Source organism: Thermobia domestica, chromosome 1 (assembly GCF_964235325.1).
Source record: "Thermobia domestica chromosome 1, izTheDome1.hap1.1, whole genome shotgun sequence".
In the NCBI taxonomy this organism is placed as follows: Eukaryota; Metazoa; Arthropoda; class Insecta; order Zygentoma; family Lepismatidae; genus Thermobia; species Thermobia domestica.
The window spans coordinates 92,875,929-92,895,328 of NC_137454.1; the positions used below are offsets into that span (position 1 = coordinate 92,875,929).

A 19,400-nucleotide genomic window follows, 5' to 3' on the forward strand; every position below is an offset into this window, starting at 1 on the left:
AGAAATTCGGAAATAGAAAATTAAGGACCACCCTAATATATATATATATATATATATATATATATATATATATATATATATATATATATATATATATATATATATATATATATATATATATATATATAAACTAGGAATTTTTTTTTATAAATGAGCTCCTTCCTAGTCACGTGTTCAGGAGCATGGTGTCTGTGCAAGGAAAAGGATGAAAAATGAGATAAATCTTTAAGGCAAAATAAACAATTGTTCAAAAATAAATAAAATTAGAAGAAACACGAAAGATACAAGGTGCACCTCATTGTGAATCTGGAACATGGGGATATAGCTGTAGTGGATTATGGAAAGAAGTTGTTCAAAGAAGGATTAACAGAGACATCCGTCGTAGAGGTCTGTACAGTCGGGCCGAGTCTGTGGGTTTAAGCCCGACCCCGCCCGCGGGCCGGACTCAGGCCTACAAAACATATATAACTTCGGGCCCGGGCTCGGGCCGTAAATTTTTAAATATTCACCATATTTCTCGGGCCTAACTTTGTAAATATACTATACAACGATATTTATTGAACCGTTCTTTCTGAAGAACTTTTAAACCGCAACTTCAAAATTAAATCTCTTATTGCTCTAAATAAAAATACAATTTTGCTTTAATTATTAAGTTTCTGTAGTTCAGGCTTATTTCTGGCTCATTTGCTTATCACACGAACTCGGACCAGGCTCGGGCCTAAATGCTAAAACATATTTCGGACTCGTGTCGGGTCTCACATTATAAACTCGTGGGCCTGGTCGGGACCGGGCAAAACATTCCGGCCCGTGCAGACCTCTAATCCGTCCCGAGCCAAAACTGGAATGCCATTGTATTGCTATTATTATTGTAAGAGCTGAAGCGTTATAGTAGAGAAAACTATTTGCTACGGCTCTGTACACACACACATCATTCCGTTCAATGAATATCGGTTATCAATATATTAAAAGTTTTCTTTTCTTCCCTAGGAAATCGTCTGCCGGTTACAACTTGACAAATTTATTTGTAGGATCAGAGGGAACTTTGGGTATAATCACAAAAGCAACTCTGAGACTTCATGCCCTTCCCGAGGCAATACTTTCCGGATTCTGTTCATTTCCCACAGTCAAGTCTGCTGTGGAAACTGCTATGCAAACAATTCAATGTAATATTCCAATTGCACGAATAGGTAAGAATTGGAGCTAAATATCTTATCTTTAATTTCTTGGAGTTCTTTGAAATTTAACGTACCCTTTCCAGATAGATGGTATATGACCTATGTGAGACGTGTACCTAGAGCTTAGCTGGAATCCGAACTATACGAGCTCCCACCAAGAATCAATGCTGGACCTTCTGTACTAAAGACGAGAACATTAATGTTTAACCACTAGAGCGTCTATCTTATCATATAGACTAACTTAAGAGAAACATAAAGGGATGAATACTAATCATTTGTTGTATGATAGTATAAGTCGTCTAGTTCTAAAACATTCGTGCCGCACATTCACTTGAGAACGTGCTAGACCAGCGTTTCTCAACATTGCGTCGCAAGACTTTTAATGTCTTCAAAGATCTTCCGCAAACAAATTATCTTTAGAAGCACGTAAGTCATAAGTTTCTTTTATGTTAATATGTTTCTATTCAAGAGTCTCTTACGTAATTGGCCTGTGAGATTTGTATCTCACAGTTATTCCATAACTTAAAAAAAAGTATTATGCGTATTTTTGCATGTTTGCTGTTTTGCATCTAGGAAAAATTCACACGTAAGGGTGTCGTTAAAGTTTAAAACGTACTTTAGTGTGCCCTAAAGGAAAAAAGGTTGAGAAACGCTATGCTAGACAAGGGCTTTCCCTAACGTTTGTGATTGAGACACACGGCTAATGTTCTCAGGTCTGTCTCAGCATTCTCTGCTGCCTTCTTCTGCCTCTGCTTGGTTGTTCTGTCCCTGGTCAATGTGCGGTCCATCTTAAAGAGAAGACCAGGAACTTCACTCCCGCTCTCAGAAAGAGAGAGACATATTATACCGTAAGGAGCTTCTCGATAAGTCTGAATCCTCTGCAAGAAATTTGCAGTGCTTTGCAAATTTATTTTCTTTCTTTGTGTAAAATTTCCTGAACAATAAATGATTATAGTAATGGTACTTTTCATTAGTATGTTAAGGCCTTTCTTGTTTTTGTTTCACCACAATATTCGTAAAACCAAAGGGTCAGCCGGGCATTCAGGCTGATAACTTGTGTGGAGAAGAAAGGGCAACTGCCTCCCTGCCGTTCAAAGAAGTGTAATTCAAGATAAAACCTTCTCTTACTCCTATGATACGATATGAACATTAATGTTCAAATTAGGAACTCGATAGGGTTACCACATAAAAAAAAAAAAAAAAAAAAAAAAACTCTTAAAAGGAACAAAAATGTGATCTGGGCTCATTTCAGTAAAAAATCTACTATTAGGGTCTTTGAAAGAACATATACTTCTTAAGACCTTAAGTTTGGTCAAATATTGTCTCTTAATTTAATTTGTGAAACCTGGAAAGGGACTGCCATACCATTCCCCAAAGAACTGAAAATAATTTAAAATGCTGCTGTTGTTTCATTATCTGAACAAGATATATTGTATTTCCCTAAGATGAAGCATAATTTGGGCTATATTTCAGTAAAACCCAACTGGAGCCCCTAGAAAATATTCAGGTTTAAAATTCTAGAGGGGGGATTTCATATTTTAATACGGTGCTTAACTTCATATGTTTCTTAACCGGGCCCAAATATTCATACTTCGCCTCCAAGGAAAAGTTCCAAGTTAGGATGCTACTAGTAATCTTCCCAATTTAAAACAATAATGATTTAACTAAGCATGGATTTCTAATTTCAATTATACGTGGCACTTCGTAGGTTTTTATTGAATGCAACTTCAAATACTAGTACAAAGAATATTCATCAGACACTATAGCAAAATATTCCTTTAAAAAACACTTCTCATTTTTTCCAGACACACAATCGTGACACAAGCAAAGATTAAAGTCTTATGTGGGAAGTAGGATGTGCGGAGAAAGGAATGCGAGGTACAGCATTATTGTACAGTACTTTTTCTCCCATTAACATTGACGTTTACTTTGTAATACTATATATCGACAAGCTTTCCCCTACACTGCAGGCAAAATTGAAACAATTATAAAAGAAAATGTTAAAGAAACACTAGTTAATAATATTTATGCGTAGGATTATATAATATTATATGAACTGTATTGTTAAAATATTTCGTGTTACATTTATAGTACCAATTATTCATTTGTCTAGTGTACAGTGGATCTACCGAACAGAAACAGAAACACTTTTATCTTGGCATGTTTCCGGGAATAGTTGTAAATGCGTTGCCTTTCTCCAAGTGTTTTCCTGTGTTGCATACGAAATTTTATTCCAAATAGAATGATAACGCACTGTATTTCAATTTGATATACTCTGTAAAAAGCATTATTCTTTTTGGCATATTTTTTGGAATTGGGGGACCAGTACTTTCTGCTTAAAATTCGTTATTTCTTGCTATATTTCCTGTACTTTTGATGGTTTAGGCTAGGTTAAGTTAGTTTAGGTTAGTTTGGGTTAGGTTAGGTTAGGATTTTTGGGTTTTGGGGACCAGAATTCTTTGCTTAAAATTCATACTTTCTTATATTTTCTGTTTTTGATGGTTTACGCTAGGTTAGTTTAGATTAGGTTAGTACTTAGTAATTACCCTTACGTAACATCAACTTATTTCGCCTGTAAACATGGTGTTTTTTTTTTACCTGGTTTTGGCCCTCAGTTCCAAAATTATCCCTTGTTTTTTGTGTCCCTTATTTTAATGCACTTCAAATTCTTGCAAAAATAAAACTGCTTTGATCACTCGATGTGTAAATAACAATATCTTTCTTCTAATGCCTAATGTTTGATATCCAAGAAATAGCAAGCAAGATATTGCAAGTTTTAGCTTTAACTTATTAAATATTATTTCTAAGACGAACCAACAAACATGGCGGAGTAGGCGTGGCAAAGCTGTGACGTATGGCTTTCTTTTTGATTTTGATGTATGGGCGTATCTTCTATACCGTATTATAACATCATTAGGGTGGGCACTATTGAATACCATTATAATAAAAAAATAATCTGAAAATGTTATTCATGCTAGTAATATTTATTGCAGAGCTCATAGATGAATTGGGAATTGAAGCGGTTAATAAGTATAGCAAACTAGGTTTACCAGTAATAACGACATTATTTCTTGAATTTCATGGATCTTCCTCGTCGGTAAAGGAACAAGTCAAAGCTGTTGGTAAGTAAATATTCTTGTAGATAAGCAAGCATACTCAAATAATTCTCATTAGACTATATAACATTTTTTTCGTTACTATTGTCAATTTTTTACAATATCTATAGTGAGAAATTAGTATTGCCAACGAGATCATTGAAAATTGCGCTAGCTTCGTGTTCAAAACTTTAAGAATTCGAACACAAAATATGATATTTGAAAATACCGTCATAATTCCGCTGTTGCTCATTAAAAAAAAAAAAAAAAATAGAAGTACTTCACCAGTAATGAATAATCAGTGTTAAAGTATCGTCTAGTTGACGTCTTTAGCTTAGGAAGTGGAAAGTTGTTCTCACTATTGTATCAATATTTCGTAATATGGAAATATGTCATAAAGCAAAATGACCGCAACATTTCTTAACCCTTATCGCAGACCTTGAAATATACTTAAATAGTCTTTTATAAATTTCTTTGAATATCCTGCTTTTATTCTTTCCAGGTTAATCACAAATGCGTTCAGAGAAACCAAAACAAGGAACGCGTTTGCACATACTAAGAAAGAAAATAATTGTTTAAGGAACACATACGTAGTTGATTAGCAAAGAAAGGACTTTATGACAGTTACCAGTGCTGTAAGAGTAATGCAGTATACGCAATTCGCAAACACATGATGTTCTTTTCCTAACACCTTAGGCGAAGAAATAGATGCACATAAACATATACTATCGAAACGTCACTGAATTTTAAAAATTCGTTGAGAATGATTTCTGAAATATCCATATTTCCAGCCAACCCACGAAATGAAAACGTGTTTGTATCTCTAATGAATCTAAATGAATCAATTTTAAGTTCGTACAAATCGATGTTTTCTCACTATAAATTTAATATTACAGTTCCACAACATTATTGACACAAATAGGGAGTTAATGGTATTACTTTTCGCATAGAAAATTATCAAAAATGCCAAAGTAATACCACTAACTCCGTATTTGTGTAAAGAATGATGACTCATCCATGTATAGGAATTACTGAAACATTATCCCTAACAGTGAAATTCTGATTTCAGATTTGAATCTACAGTTGTATATTCCTTTCCACATACATTAACATTATAATTATTAGAGCTACTGCGATTACTGGTCAGCTGTCCCTGGCAGAGAAATTCTTATTTTAGAATTAAACTAGCTGGGGGCTCCGCCCCCAGACCCTCCGCGTTTATTCGGCCAATGGCCTCGCGTCTTTTATGTATCAGCCTTGCATCAAGACTAAATTTCGTGCATTTGTTCATAACATTTCCTGCATTATGCCCAGCTGGGGGCTTCGCATCCTGGTCTCCGTGTTTACTCGGTCTACGGCCTCGCACTTCTTAAACCCATAATTCCACCAAATTTCAAGTTTCTTTTCGTATTTCAACTATCTAAAAGATAAGATTTTCTATCCCAAGAAAACGCCCATTTAAATAACACGGAGATTTTTCATTTCCCCTTTAGACTCCCTAAAAATTAAAAGTATTCACTTTTGATAATTTTTCTGTGGGTTAGTAGCGAAAAGCTGCAATCACGTCAACTTTAATCATTGTAGCCCTACAAGAAGTATCCAATAAATTTGGGGTGCAGACAGGGCCGGATTTAGGAGGGGTGCAAAGGTGCATGTGCATTCCCTCTTTCATTGTAAATGTACACTATCTAAAATGAGAAGCTAACAGTGAAAATAGCAACACATTCCGAAACTTTCTGCCATTGTGTTTCCGTTTGGGGTTTAAAAGAAAGCAGAGCTTTGCAAAAGAAATAGTTTAAGTTGATTTTCTGAAGGTTGAAGGAAAAGAATTTACCAAACAAAATGATATAACATTTGTCAAATAGGGAATAAAACAGAAGCCATGAGGAGAGATGGTCATATTTTCCTTCATTCCACTCGCGACCCTCTTTAAAATACTTTCCTCCGTTCTATGCATCAGTGTTATCAGGGGCAAAGAATATTGTCACACGTCACTTTGAAGAGTTTCAGTATGATTAGTTATTTTGGTAGTTATTGGTACATACCCCCTCAGCCAATCCTGGATCCGGCCCTGAGTGCAGATGATGTTCTACATAAATCACCAAACATTAACATGGGAAAGATTTTTCGGTTTCCATAAAACCACTCTAAAGTGAGAAAGTTTTATTTTTGGTGATTTACTTAGGTAACGCTAACGAAATCCCACAAGCATGCCGAATTTGAAGCTTTTATTTCAATGCCAAGTACCTAAACCATGAGATTATATATATATATATATATATATATATATATATATATATATATATATATATCAAGCCTATGTAAATAACATGGGTAATTCCTTCATTGTCTCTTTAGACCTCCTAAAAATTAAAAATATTCACTTTTGGTAATTTTCCTGTGGGTTAGTCCCGAAAAGCTACAGCCGTGTCAAATTTAATCATTGTAGCCCTACAGAAAGTGTCCAATAATTTTGGGGTGTAAAAGGTGTCCCATATAAATAACATGGAAAAGATTTTTCAGTTCCACATGAAACCACTCTAAAGTTGGAAATTTCTATTTTTAGTGATTTACTTAGGTAATGCTGAGGAAAACGTACAAGCATACCGAATTTCAAGTTTTTATTTCAATTCGAAGTACCTAAAACATGAGATTATACGTAGAAAAAAAGGCCCATTTAAATAACATGGGGAATTTCTTCATCCCCCCTTTAGATCCTCTAAAAAATTAAAAATATTCACTTTTGGTAATTCTTCTGTGGGTTAGTCCTGGAAAACTATAATCATGCCAAATTTCAACTTTCCATGTCGACCGGAAGTACCCGTTATTTTATGTCAGTTTATGTAGTTTTATGTACACTTAGGATTTACAGCTGTAAATTCCTTATTATTATTTATTCGCATTAGACAAACGTTTAAGTTGTAATCACAGGAACTACCGGAGTTACTAGAAAACTATCCTCGACAGCGAAATTCTAATTTTAAATTTGAATTTATCTCTATAAATTCCAGTATTAATTATATATTTAACCATTCATATTATCAACGTGTTCAAATTACAGTACAATTACTGATAATTACTGAAAAGCTATCCTGACAGGGAAATTCTGAGTACAGATTTGAATTTTGTGTGTAAAATCCAGTTGAATTACTGATTTTAATTCCAAGAAATAGGACCCTCGTAAAACAATGATCCATACTTTTAGCTATTTTATCGGAGAACATTTTGCGAAACAGTCATATAAGAAATATTTTCAAAATAAACTTTAAATTTGTTAATAAACTGTTAGTTAAATATTTATGTTAGTAAACGTTGAACGTTTACCAAAGATGTTCAAGGGTTTGTATTTCTACACTAAAAGTTTCTTAATGGATCATGAATCGTTTGAACGTTTTATCAGAAAAAAAGTTGTGAATTCAACCAACCCCTAGTTCATATTTTATCTAGTTGAGATGACTCATTTTTATTAAAATGCATTAACGTACTTGAACATTTGAATTACAGTTAGTCGTCAACTTACGACTGGTTGTAAAGTTAAGGTTAGGCGGTTATTATTATCAACGATCTATACTACTACTAATAATAATATTTTAAAAAATCTCCTCATATATATATATACATATATGAGGAGAATTTTTTAAATATTATTATTTTAAATATTATATATGTTCGCACTAGCCTTTGGTTAGCTGGGGTTTCCGCCCCCAGACCCCAGCGTTTGCTCAGCCTACAGCCTCACACCTTTTAAACCCACAAGTCTATCGAATTTCGAGTTTTCTTTCCTATTTCAATTATCTAAAAGAAAATATTTTGCATCCCAAGAAAACTTCCATTTAAATAGCATACAAATTTCATCATCCCCCTTTCGACCCCTAAGAAACTAAAAAAAAAAAAAAAATCACTTTTGGCAATTTCCTTGTTGGTTAGTCCCGAATAATCATGCCAAATTTTATCATTCTAATCTTGCAGGAAGTGCCTAAACATTTTGGGGTGTAGATGTCCCATACAAATAACACGGGGAAGATTTTTCAATTGCCTATAATCCCCACTAAATTTGGAATTTTTTAATATTTTGTGATTTACTTAGCTAATGCTAATAAAAACCATCAAGCATACGAACTTCAAGTTTTTATTCCAATTCCAAGTACTAACAACATGAAATTATAGGTTCAAAAAAGGTCCTTTTAAATAGCATGGGAAATTTCTTCATCCCATCTTTAGACTACCTAAAGCTTAAAAATATTCACTTTTGCCAAATTTCTTGGGGGTTAGTCTCGAAAAGCTACAATCATGCTAAATTTAATCATTGTAGCCGTACAGGTAGTGCCCAATAATCTGGGGGTGTAAAAGGTGTTCCATATAAATAACATGGGACATTTTTCAGTTCTCCATAAAATCCCTCTAAAGTTGGAAATTTTTATTCTTAGTGATTTATTTAGGTAACGCTAGCGAAAACGTACAAGTATACAGATTTGAAGCTTTTATTCCTATTACAATTACGTAAAATATAGGTCAGAGAAAGGTCCATTTAAATAACATGGGGAATTTCTTTATCTCCGCTTTAGGCTCCCTAAAAATTAAAAATATTCACTTTTGGTAATTCTCCTGTGGGTTAGTCCCGGAAAGCTACATGATGTCAAAGTTGAATTTTCTACTTCAACCGGAAGTACCCCTTTATTTTAGATCAGTTCATGTAGTTATATATATATATATATATATATATATATATATATATATATATATATATATATATATATATATATATATATATATATATATATATATATATATATATATATATATATATAATTTCTCTGCAAATAATAATAATAGTTTCATCACTAATATGGAAAAGCTACAGTTGCTAAGATTATAAAAATATAAACAATCATATGAATAGGATGGAAGTAATGTAACTGCGTCCATGGACGCCGCAGCGGGGGCAAGAGGGGACAATTTCTCCCCTTGGATTTTCGAAAGGGGGTCGATTCTTTCTTCGACATACATATGAAAGCATAATAAATTTGCTTACTCACCCACTGCAGAATTTCGTAATATATTTATCGTAGTTAATAAAATTATTCAAGATACGTCAATAATAATTGTTTTACTTGAAGTATTAAGGTGTGTATAGCCACAACTTCACTTACGTGTCAGTTCTTTGCCCTCCCTTGAAAAAAAAAAAAAAACCTTCGGGCGTGTCTGACTTCGTCCATGAACATAAATTATTATTATTTTTTAATTCGTGGAGTCAAATTTTGTACGAATTCTTATCCAGCGAAACCGCAGTCTAAATCATCAGGAGACGATTGATCAAAATGGTATTTTATAAAGTAGCCTACTGTATAGTACGCTCTAGTAGCATTGAGTACACTCCTACCTGACCGTTGTAAGACCAAATCGATTGACTACCTGGCAGTCGTAACCGAAGTCGGTCGTAGGTTGATAACTGTACTAGCAGTGTTCAGAAACTATCAAACCTTATTTTTTTCTCGCGTAAACCAGCGAAGAGCAGAAGACTTTCCTCAGTGTAGATGTAGATGGAACACTCGTGCAGTCGTGATTTTTTTCCTGCTCGGAGAAAGAATCAGTCGCTGGAAGTCGGCCAACGAGTGAAGACATGTAGTGAGTTGTCGTCGGATTTGTTTGTTGTAAAAAAAAAAAAAAAAAAAAAAAAGAAAGAAAAAAAACTTGACCATCGATATTGCTTCTAATTTTTCTAAAAGCTTGGCGACATTCAAGCGGAAACCATTCAACTGGATCGGTACATTCAATTTTGAACGAGAATTTGGGCATGAGGTTAGCGTCCGGGAAATTTGATTCAGGCTTACATCGCCAAACACAACATTCCTTTTGTGTCGGCAGACTCCCTAGTCATGGCTCCGTGTGACTTTTGGTGATTTCCCAAGATGAAAATGCCACTAAAAGGGACTCAATTTGAGTTAAGAAAAGACATCATGAGAAATGCGACGCATGCTTGCTCACTATTGCTAAAGCTACGTTACAGAAGTGTTTCCAACCATGACCGCAGCGCTGGGAGAAGTGCATTTATTACCGAAGAGACTATTTTGAATTGGATTAGTGTTTCGGATTTCCAAATCAATAAGTATATTTTTGCCAACCAAAAGTCCTATACTTTTTGAACAGACCTCGTATATACACACAACTGATTCTTTTTCCTGTTTTTAATCAGATCACTGCATCACTCTTCTCAAAATCGTTTGATATACTGTATGTTTGTATTATTTCACATCGCACTTTATTTCTTTTATTGCAGAATCAATTGCGAAAGATAATGGATCTTCTAATTTTCAATGGGCAGAGAAATTGGAAGAGAGAACCAAACTGTGGCAAGCGAGGCATGATCTTTATTACGCCCTAAAATCTCTCCAGCCTGGATGTAATGTTGTAGTGACAGATGTTTGCGTACCTATTAGTAAATTGGCTGATGTCATAATGCTGACTCAACAGGATATTAAGGAGTACCAACTGACTGGTTTGTCGCTAATATTTCTGGCTTATTTGATTTTAGATTATAATCACAAGCAAATAAATGTTAATTAGCATAAATGTATTATGTAGTATAACTACATGGCTATGAATTTTTGGAGTTTGAAGAATCTTACGAATAGAAGAAAAGATTTTGACAAAATATGTATGCAAAAATACAAGATACTGTATAAACCTGTGAATACTGTTTACGAAATATAGGTTTTCAAGTACTAAATCATAGTATAAGAAATAACAGGATTTTAGTTCCTCTGAATTGGAAATGTGAAATTACAAAATAAAAGACAGATTCTTTAAGTACATAAACACAGACTTACTATCTTAAGCACGTGAAAATTGTATGAGATCTGACTGATAGTTTTTAAGTAATAACGTTTAGAAACATTCTGCCTTATGCAGAATCATTTTGATGTTTGATTGGCGTCATACTAAAGGCCTGACTACTGCAGGAAACATATGTTAGTCGAACTCTCTAGTATGGCACTAATCACAAGTCACAACAACTCTGCATAAGGCCCATTAAGTTAAAATGTAATTTTAAGATTGCTGTTCTTAGCTTTTCTTTATTTTAGATAAGACAGAGAACTTGACAATTTTTACTACGTTGACAAGGAATGATTTCTGCTTAGTTGACTTTTATCTATATTATGTTTTATATTAGTGCTTCTCTTTTTCTTATTTATTATTGTTATTAGTATTATTATTCCATCGTAATGTAGTACTCTGATACCACACAATGTGCTGTATTTTTGACAACAAGATGTTAGCGGCACTGAAATAAATATTATTATTATTATTATTATTATTATTATTATTATTATTATTATTATTATTATTATTATTATTATTATATAGCTGAGTGAGAGGTTACTATTTGCAAGTAACGGAGATATTGTGTAGAACTACATCAATCAAAAGGGATAGGGCTCACCAGACAAAAGTTTAATTTTATAGTTTAAGGTTCTTCAATAGTGGGTCTCTTTTTCAAGGTTTTTCAATAGTTGGTCTTTGTTCCACTTTTGAAACAGTTATATTGCTGAAGTAATAATATAACCAAGTGTAAATGATGTGTTATCTCTGGGGAAATAATTTAGTTACAAGATGTCTTGAAACTGTTCCCTCTTTTCTTGGAGACACAATCTTCACAATGTTGTCAGATCAATATTATTTCCATCATTTCCGCTAGCCTCACAATTTACTTAGGAATAAAAAAGATTGCTCAGCCGGAGTAATCTTTTCACACACATTACAAAACGTCTCATTATAACCATGGATGTGTTGTCCTGTATGCACAAAAGAATATATCCTAAAATCTTTGATACACTGCTTCACTAATTTGCAAATAGGTTCTGCTTTATGATATGGTGTATTCAAATGAAATTTATTCGAGCCGCCATTCGGACCAACATAAAAAATAATATTCTCGCCGATAAGCTCATTGTGCAGAGATAAGATAATTCTTCCAACAAGCCAGTAATTCTTCATAACAATTACTCGTTATTGAATTGTATATCTCATTTTAATGGTTAGGTAACAGCAAAGGGCAATGATTCATCTGCTGCACGAGAACGCAACATCGGTATGTACGGAAATTGGAACTCTTGCTTTCGTATATCGTGTCGATTCATATTTTAATCATATGTGACTACTATGGACGCAACTATTTAAAATATGGAACATTTCGCTGAAACACCCAGTACTTTCCTTCATTTAGAATAGCATGAATTTCTTTTCTTTTTAAAGTTTTTTCGTAGTTGTCTGTTTTTGCTTTTGAAGTGGTAGATTTGGGCTTGGTTTCCTGAATGAAATACATAAATATGGTTCGGATTTTTACTAAAACTGCACGTTCATGTCTGTTATGTATAGGATCGACGTTGAAAAAGAAGGTTAAGTTCTCAGCTAGTAAACAAATAATGCAAAATAGAACTTCCTGTTTTTAAGTTACATAATTTTCCTCTTAAAACGAAGGAATTCTACTACACATTCACTCGCTATTGGACCAATTACTTTATTCATCAATTCACTTTACTATATTATTCTCTATTTCTTATCATTTTCATTAGCCTGCACGAAACACAATGCAAAAAGCAGGAATGTCACATGTAAACCACGTGCCGGAATTTTGTTTGTATAATGGGATATTTTATCAATTGATATGGAAGTGGTAGTAGCAGGGGCGGATCCAGGGGGGCGATCGGGGAGATCGTTCCCCCCAGAAGAGGAAAACTTTCTTATTTTATATATATAAATAAAACCCATTCCATAGTTTGGAGCCCTTAAAAAGTAGCAGAATGACAACCCACCGTCCCCCCTAAGAAGTCGGTCTTGGATCCGCCCCTGGGTAGTAGTACCGGTAGTAGAACCAGAAACTACCATTTCCTGTTTTAGTAGAGAGATCAGAGATGAAATATGTTCTTGGGAAGGTTACCTGATTGCAGAAAACCGCTTTGAGCTATTATCGTTTTTACTCTATAGCGAGCAACATTAAAACGGAAGTGGCCGATTTCTGCCACTTTCGGTTTAAATAGAGAGTTAAAGAGAGAATATAGTGCCTATTATTAGAACGCCAAATTCATTTTGTTTTAAACAAATTGTTTATCCCTATTTCATATCGCTTACTCTGTGTAGGCCAATATTGAATTGGAAAGAGTAGTGGATTTCTATCAGTTTCGGTTTTAGTAGAAGGTTAAGGATGGAGATAAAATGTATTCTCGGAACGTTTAATCAATTGTGGGAAACCGCTTTTCGCTAAATGTTATAGCTTTTGCTCTATCGTGGTCAACGTTAAAACCGGTTGATTTATACTATTGCCGGTTTGAACACCACCTCCATCAACGAACTTCATTCTTAAGTTTTGATCCTTTATAACTTGTCTAAATTGATTGTGATTCTTCAAGTACTTCTTGAGATCTTTTGTCCTGCGGACAAATACATATCCAGACAGACAGGGTAACTATGTAAAGGACTTTTGGTAGGTATATCCAGGACATGTACCACTTTTTTTGTCGCTCTCATTCGGGATATGCCATAAAAATGGCCTAAGGGCTTGGATAGGGATAAGGCTCTACACTTCCGCGGCTTCGGCATTTAAGGAGGTGATGTACTTAACACCACAATCAGGTCGCCTTTCCTCTTCAAGTTACTCTAGGTGCCCATTTTAGAGAGGTTTGGTAACCCTCTGAACTGCATTGAAAAGAGGATATAAAAAGAGAAAATTTTCCCACCCCCATCGGAGATAGAACCACTGACACCCAATAGGAAAGTATGCATCTTCTCACTACGTCACTTTCAGAGAAATCAAGTGAATCCTACTCTCTCTTATATTGATACCTTCTATTGTATTTGGATAACTCTACGGAAAAGTGGTTAGCCTTTTTAGATATAAATCTTCATTAACTTCAATGCGGGAGTTAGTATCTCGCGTTAGTCAAGCTCTTAATATAGCGTTAGAAAGACTGTGATTAAGACCCCTTAGGGCCTTGTGCAGAGTCGTTTAGACACGTGATTAGTACCATACTAAAGAGTTCGACTAACATGTTGCCTGCTGTAATCAGGTCTTTAGTATGACGCTAACGATACGTCGAAACGACTCTGCATAAGACCCATAATGTCTATTAATGTGTTTTTTAGTGTTTTTTAAAGTATGCTTGAACTTATCTATCCAGTTTCAAATGCATACATATAAATTGAAACTTTATTTCTAGCAAGTATTCTGGGTCATGTTGGAGATGGGAACTTCCACGTTTGCTTCTTGTTTGACCCAAGTGATCCCAATGCTCTACAACAGTACAAAGGATTTGCAGCCAGGGTAGCAAGGTATATAAATAATCATATTTTCATTGGAGTCTAATATTGTTTCCATTCCTTTTTTTTAACTTTAATATATATATTTCGCATTTCTTTCGAAAATATTCTTATAAACCGACACAAAACACATAATTCTAATTTCTGTAAACAAAAATTACAATTCTTTCACATAACTATCGTAGTAAGCTTCATTATGCTGTAGATTTGTTTGTGATCTACCTGGAACAAATAACAGTGGTGGATGTACTCGTATATAATGCTTGACTCATCCATCGCTTTCCTGCTCAGTATACTGTCGTTATTACTGAATATGCAATCCCAAAATCACTTACTTCAGGATTCTGGACGAGGTACTTTAATTTCTGGATAGCATTTGCAGAAGAGATGCAAGTGAGATAATATGATATACTAATAGTTTTTTGTAGCTCTAGAAAACAGGATTTTGGCTAACTTTATTATGAGATTATTCTATTAATCTTTACATTGTATGTCTATAACAACGTTGTATTTACTATAAAATGTGATCCCTATTACAATGAATAATCCCATGGTTCTCAGTTTTGACTACGTTTCTCTGAATCCGCAGTCAGTCAGCGTGGGCCTTTTTTCTTCTCCCGCGAATCAAGTGGAACAGCAGTTCATAAGATAGTGTGTGTCTCCATAAAGATATTCACCTTGCCATTTGATACAAGATGCAGTACTGCATCTGCAAAATGGCAACCAACAAAATAAAGTAATCATGCTTCTTTTTATATGGTTTTCTTTAAGTTTCAACTTGAGCTTTGCAACCTTAATTTAAATCATTTCCCGACGTCATACAACTACGAAATTTTGCACAGTGACCTAAATAAGGGAGACTATATAATACTCCAGTGCTATTTTTATTTATTTCTATTTACGAGGCCCATGCCAAAAGAAACGGACGGTAACTTTTTATACAGGGTTAGCAACGTTGATGAAGCTGTGCATGCGAATGAGTATGTCCTAGTATTCTGTGCTTACAACAGAGATAGAGTCCCGTCTGAGTAGAATTGCGAACATGCAAGTAGCAGTAGGTGAAATGGCTGTCGTAATACAAAATCACGCTGAATGTGTAGTGAGATCTGTCATACGATGTCTGAACGCCAAAGGACAGAATGCAGCTGACATCCATCGGGAATTATGTGCCATTTACGGGCCGACAGTAATAAGTAAAGAGAAGGTCAGGCAATGATGCAGGGAGATTCAGGAAGGACATGAACGTAGGAGAAGCCCTAGTGTTTAGACGGACGTTCTGGTGGGATGCGTTAACGAATCCAATCTTTGATTCACAATAACTGAACTAGTCAAAGAGGTTGCAGAAGTGTATGCGAAAACAGTGAATCAAATTGTGACTAACAAGCTGGCTAATCACAAGCTGTGTGCGAGGTGAGTGCCAAAAATGCTGGCTGACGCTCACAAAGAGCAAGGAATGGCAGCTGCGCGTGATCTTTTGACCCACTGGGAGAAGGATGTAGATGACCTATTTTCTCACATAGTGACAGGGGATGAAAACTGAGTACCGTACGGGACTGGGGAGATGAAGCAACAGTCAATGCAATGGCAGCAGCCAGTAGCGTATTTACGATTTTGTTTCGGGGGGCTTTGCTAACTTTCGGGGGGGTTGCCTAAAAATGTGAAAATTCTGCAATATATTTCATATACTGCATTTACTATAGTAAGAATTCGGTGAGCTTAAGCCCGGAAGGCCCCCCTAAATACGCCAGTGGCAGGAGCACTTTGGTTCCCCAAAAAGCGAAAAGATTTAAACAAACACCACCAGTTCACAAAATCATGATTACCGTGTTTTTGGACCAAAAGGGTGTGATTCTCATGAAATTCTTGGAACCATGAGCAACAATTACAGTAGATGTGAATTGCCAAACAGTGAATAATCTGCGACATGACATCCAAAATCGGCGGAGAGAAATGCTACGCTCTAGAATTCTTTTAATCCATGACAACACCCGCACACACACACAGCTGCCAACGGCGCCGACTTTCCAAAATTTGTGGGTGCATATCAATGACGGGACGTGTTAGTCTATATGTTTTCAGGGAAGTCTTGATATTTAATAGATTTATTTTTAGTTAAAATCTTTTATGAGCACTGTCATAAAGGGCTGTGCTGTGATAAAGTAAAATATGCCGGTACTATAAGGTTAAGTTGGGACTACCCTAGCTCAGTCGGTAACACGACCAATTTAAACGCAAGAGAAACGGGTACAAACTAAACATTTTGTGTGTGCACCATACCCACAGAATTATTTATGTGGGTGCCGGAACCCCGTAGCACCCACGTAGTCGGCGCGCATGCATCCAGCGATATCTTTCGTTTTGTTCACCTAAAAAAATGAATTCCATCGAAGCGTTTCAACGACAGTGAAGTACAAAAGATATCAGTTATTGACTGACTACATTCTCAGGCGGCAGATTTTTACACAGAAGGTATACGGAAGCTTGTGCTCCCAGAAACGTCTGGAGGTTTATAGTGACTACGTCGAAAAATAGCTAAGGTATGTGGTCTATTATCACTTGTATACCAATCACAATAAATTTGTTCTATCATTTTTTGACATGCGCCTCATATTTATATATTTTTAACTAAGAGTAATTTTTAGTTGTACTCTCTACGAAGAAATATCGTATGAGAAATACAATGGCATTTGTAAGTATACAAGTATACGGATAATAATTATTATTATGAAAATTGCCTTTCATTTCTTTTCCTTAGGCACGGTTTGAGCGTTGATGGAACTTGCACGGGAGAACATGGTATAGGCTATGGGAAAATCCCGTTGTTGAAAGAAGAGATGGGAGAAGTTGGAATTAGCGTTATGAAGCAACTGAAGACTTGTTTAGATCCTAAAAATTTAATGAACCCAGGCAAAGTCATTGCATAATATGAATTTTATTTTATGGAATGCATTATAATATTGTAATAAGATCTAAGAATAAAGATATTTTTGCATTAAACTTCTGATTATGCGTTACTGTACAATTTAATTAAGTTTATCATTACAAAGTTACAAGTAGTATGTACGTAAAGGAGTATCTGTGTCACTGTTGGTAAAATGCAACCAACAATATATACAATTTGAGTTAACACTGCAGTTTGCTGCTTATCGAGAAAGAATGGGGAAGGATGTGGCCATTATGTTAGATATCATCCCGACATTTGTCTGATGTGAATAAAGAAAACCCAGGAAATCATTTATCAGAATGTCTGACCTTAAAAAACTTTTGCACGTTTCGACTGACTGTGAGTGTACTCATCGGTAATCGAAACCGGGAGCAGAGATGGCGTGGGTCAAGTTTTCATTGACGCACGGCCGACCGTGACTCACTCTGATCCACGACTCACCATGAACCGCTCTGACCCCCTGTGATTCAATCCTACCCACCAAAGTCACCGTTACCAACTCTGACCCATGATCCACGCCCACCTCTCTACTGACTGAAGGATAAAATGAAACGGCTATGAAATTATCACTAATCGGAGTTTGAATTTATACCGTCAATTGCTCAAACACTCCATCTCTGATGCTGATTTCAATAGTCCTGATGCATTTTGTTCAGGCACAAAGTTACCATTTAAAAGTACTAACAAGGGACCTTGTTCTGGTGTCCCACGAAATGTGAAACGAGACTATGGTCAACCGATTTGTGTTAGTGAATACGAAAATCCATAGGCTGAAAATACCCTCGATATCAACCGTTCTGTACTTATGAGGGCGAGAAGGGGCACTGCCAACACAACACTCTGTTGATAATGAGACGAAATATGGCGCGAGTTCGATGGAAATATGCATATAAGCGCAGTTAACATATACTACAATGTGGCATTACATTCGACAATACTCTGACAAGTGAAGGCAGAAGCGTAGCACGTAACGGCAGAGGAGGAGGGCGGGTAAGCGTTTAGTATAGCGTAGAGGAAACGTTCCAAAGAAGTTATGAACACACATGAGCCGGACTTGAGGGGAATAGCATACTAATATATCATTAACATAGTCAAGTGCATGGGTGGAAAATAGAAAGGCAAGGGGTAATTGCCCCACACCTTCTCGAACTGATCTTTCAATGTATAGTGGTGTATTGGACTTCGCAGTGCATTCACACAGGGGCATATATTGTGGTCTTACTTTTATGTCATCATCATCATAATCAAACATATGAAAATGAATGTCTACATATATACAATAATTTATACACATCGGACGTTACGAGGGGAAGGGGTCCGGATCCTACGGACCTTCATAGATCTCTTTCTTCCATTTCTGCTTCACGGTGTCGTCTACAGGCTATATTATAGTTTGTGATTGGTTACTTGACCATGTATTATTACTGTACCATTCCCCTGACGTCTTGCTTCTCCGTTTTCCTCAATTGTATGACCATTTTTACTTGCGCTTACCCGCCCCCTCCTCTGTCGTTATGTGCTACGCGTGTGCCCTCACCTGTAAAAGTAATCGAATATAATGTCACATTGTAGTATATGTTGTGCTTCTACGTATATTTTCATTGAACTCACTCCATATTTCGTCTCATTATCCACAACGTGTTGTGTTGCCAGTGCCCTTACTCCCCTCAATAAGTACGGAATGGTTGTGAGGGTTTTTCCTACTTATGGATTTTCTTGTTCACTAACACAAATCGATTGACCATAGACTCGTTCCACATTTCGTGTGACACCAGAAAAAGTTCCCTTGTAAGAAAATAGTAGGCCTATGTCGCTATCAGCTCCGATAAAAGCAAATTCTTTACTAGTGTGCCTCAAGAATAAAGTACTTTT

General features: G+C 35.6%; 1 protein-coding gene across 1 annotated transcript in view; it reads left to right on the forward strand.

Moving 5' to 3' along the window:
- LOC145687346 (D-lactate dehydrogenase, mitochondrial-like) overlaps positions 1-17,586 on the forward strand; it is a 50,105-nt gene extending 32,519 nt beyond the window's left edge. Inside the window, exons 5-9 of the mRNA XM_081760804.1 lie at positions 988-1,187; positions 4,169-4,297; positions 10,548-10,766; positions 14,485-14,596; positions 17,340-17,586. Coding sequence (XP_081616930.1) covers positions 988-1,187; positions 4,169-4,297; positions 10,548-10,766; positions 14,485-14,596; positions 17,340-17,508 — 829 coding nt within the window. The 3' untranslated portion in view covers positions 17,509-17,586. The remainder of the gene's footprint in view (positions 1-987; positions 1,188-4,168; positions 4,298-10,547; positions 10,767-14,484; positions 14,597-17,339) is intronic.
- The last annotated feature ends 1,814 nt before the right edge of the window (positions 17,587-19,400 follow it).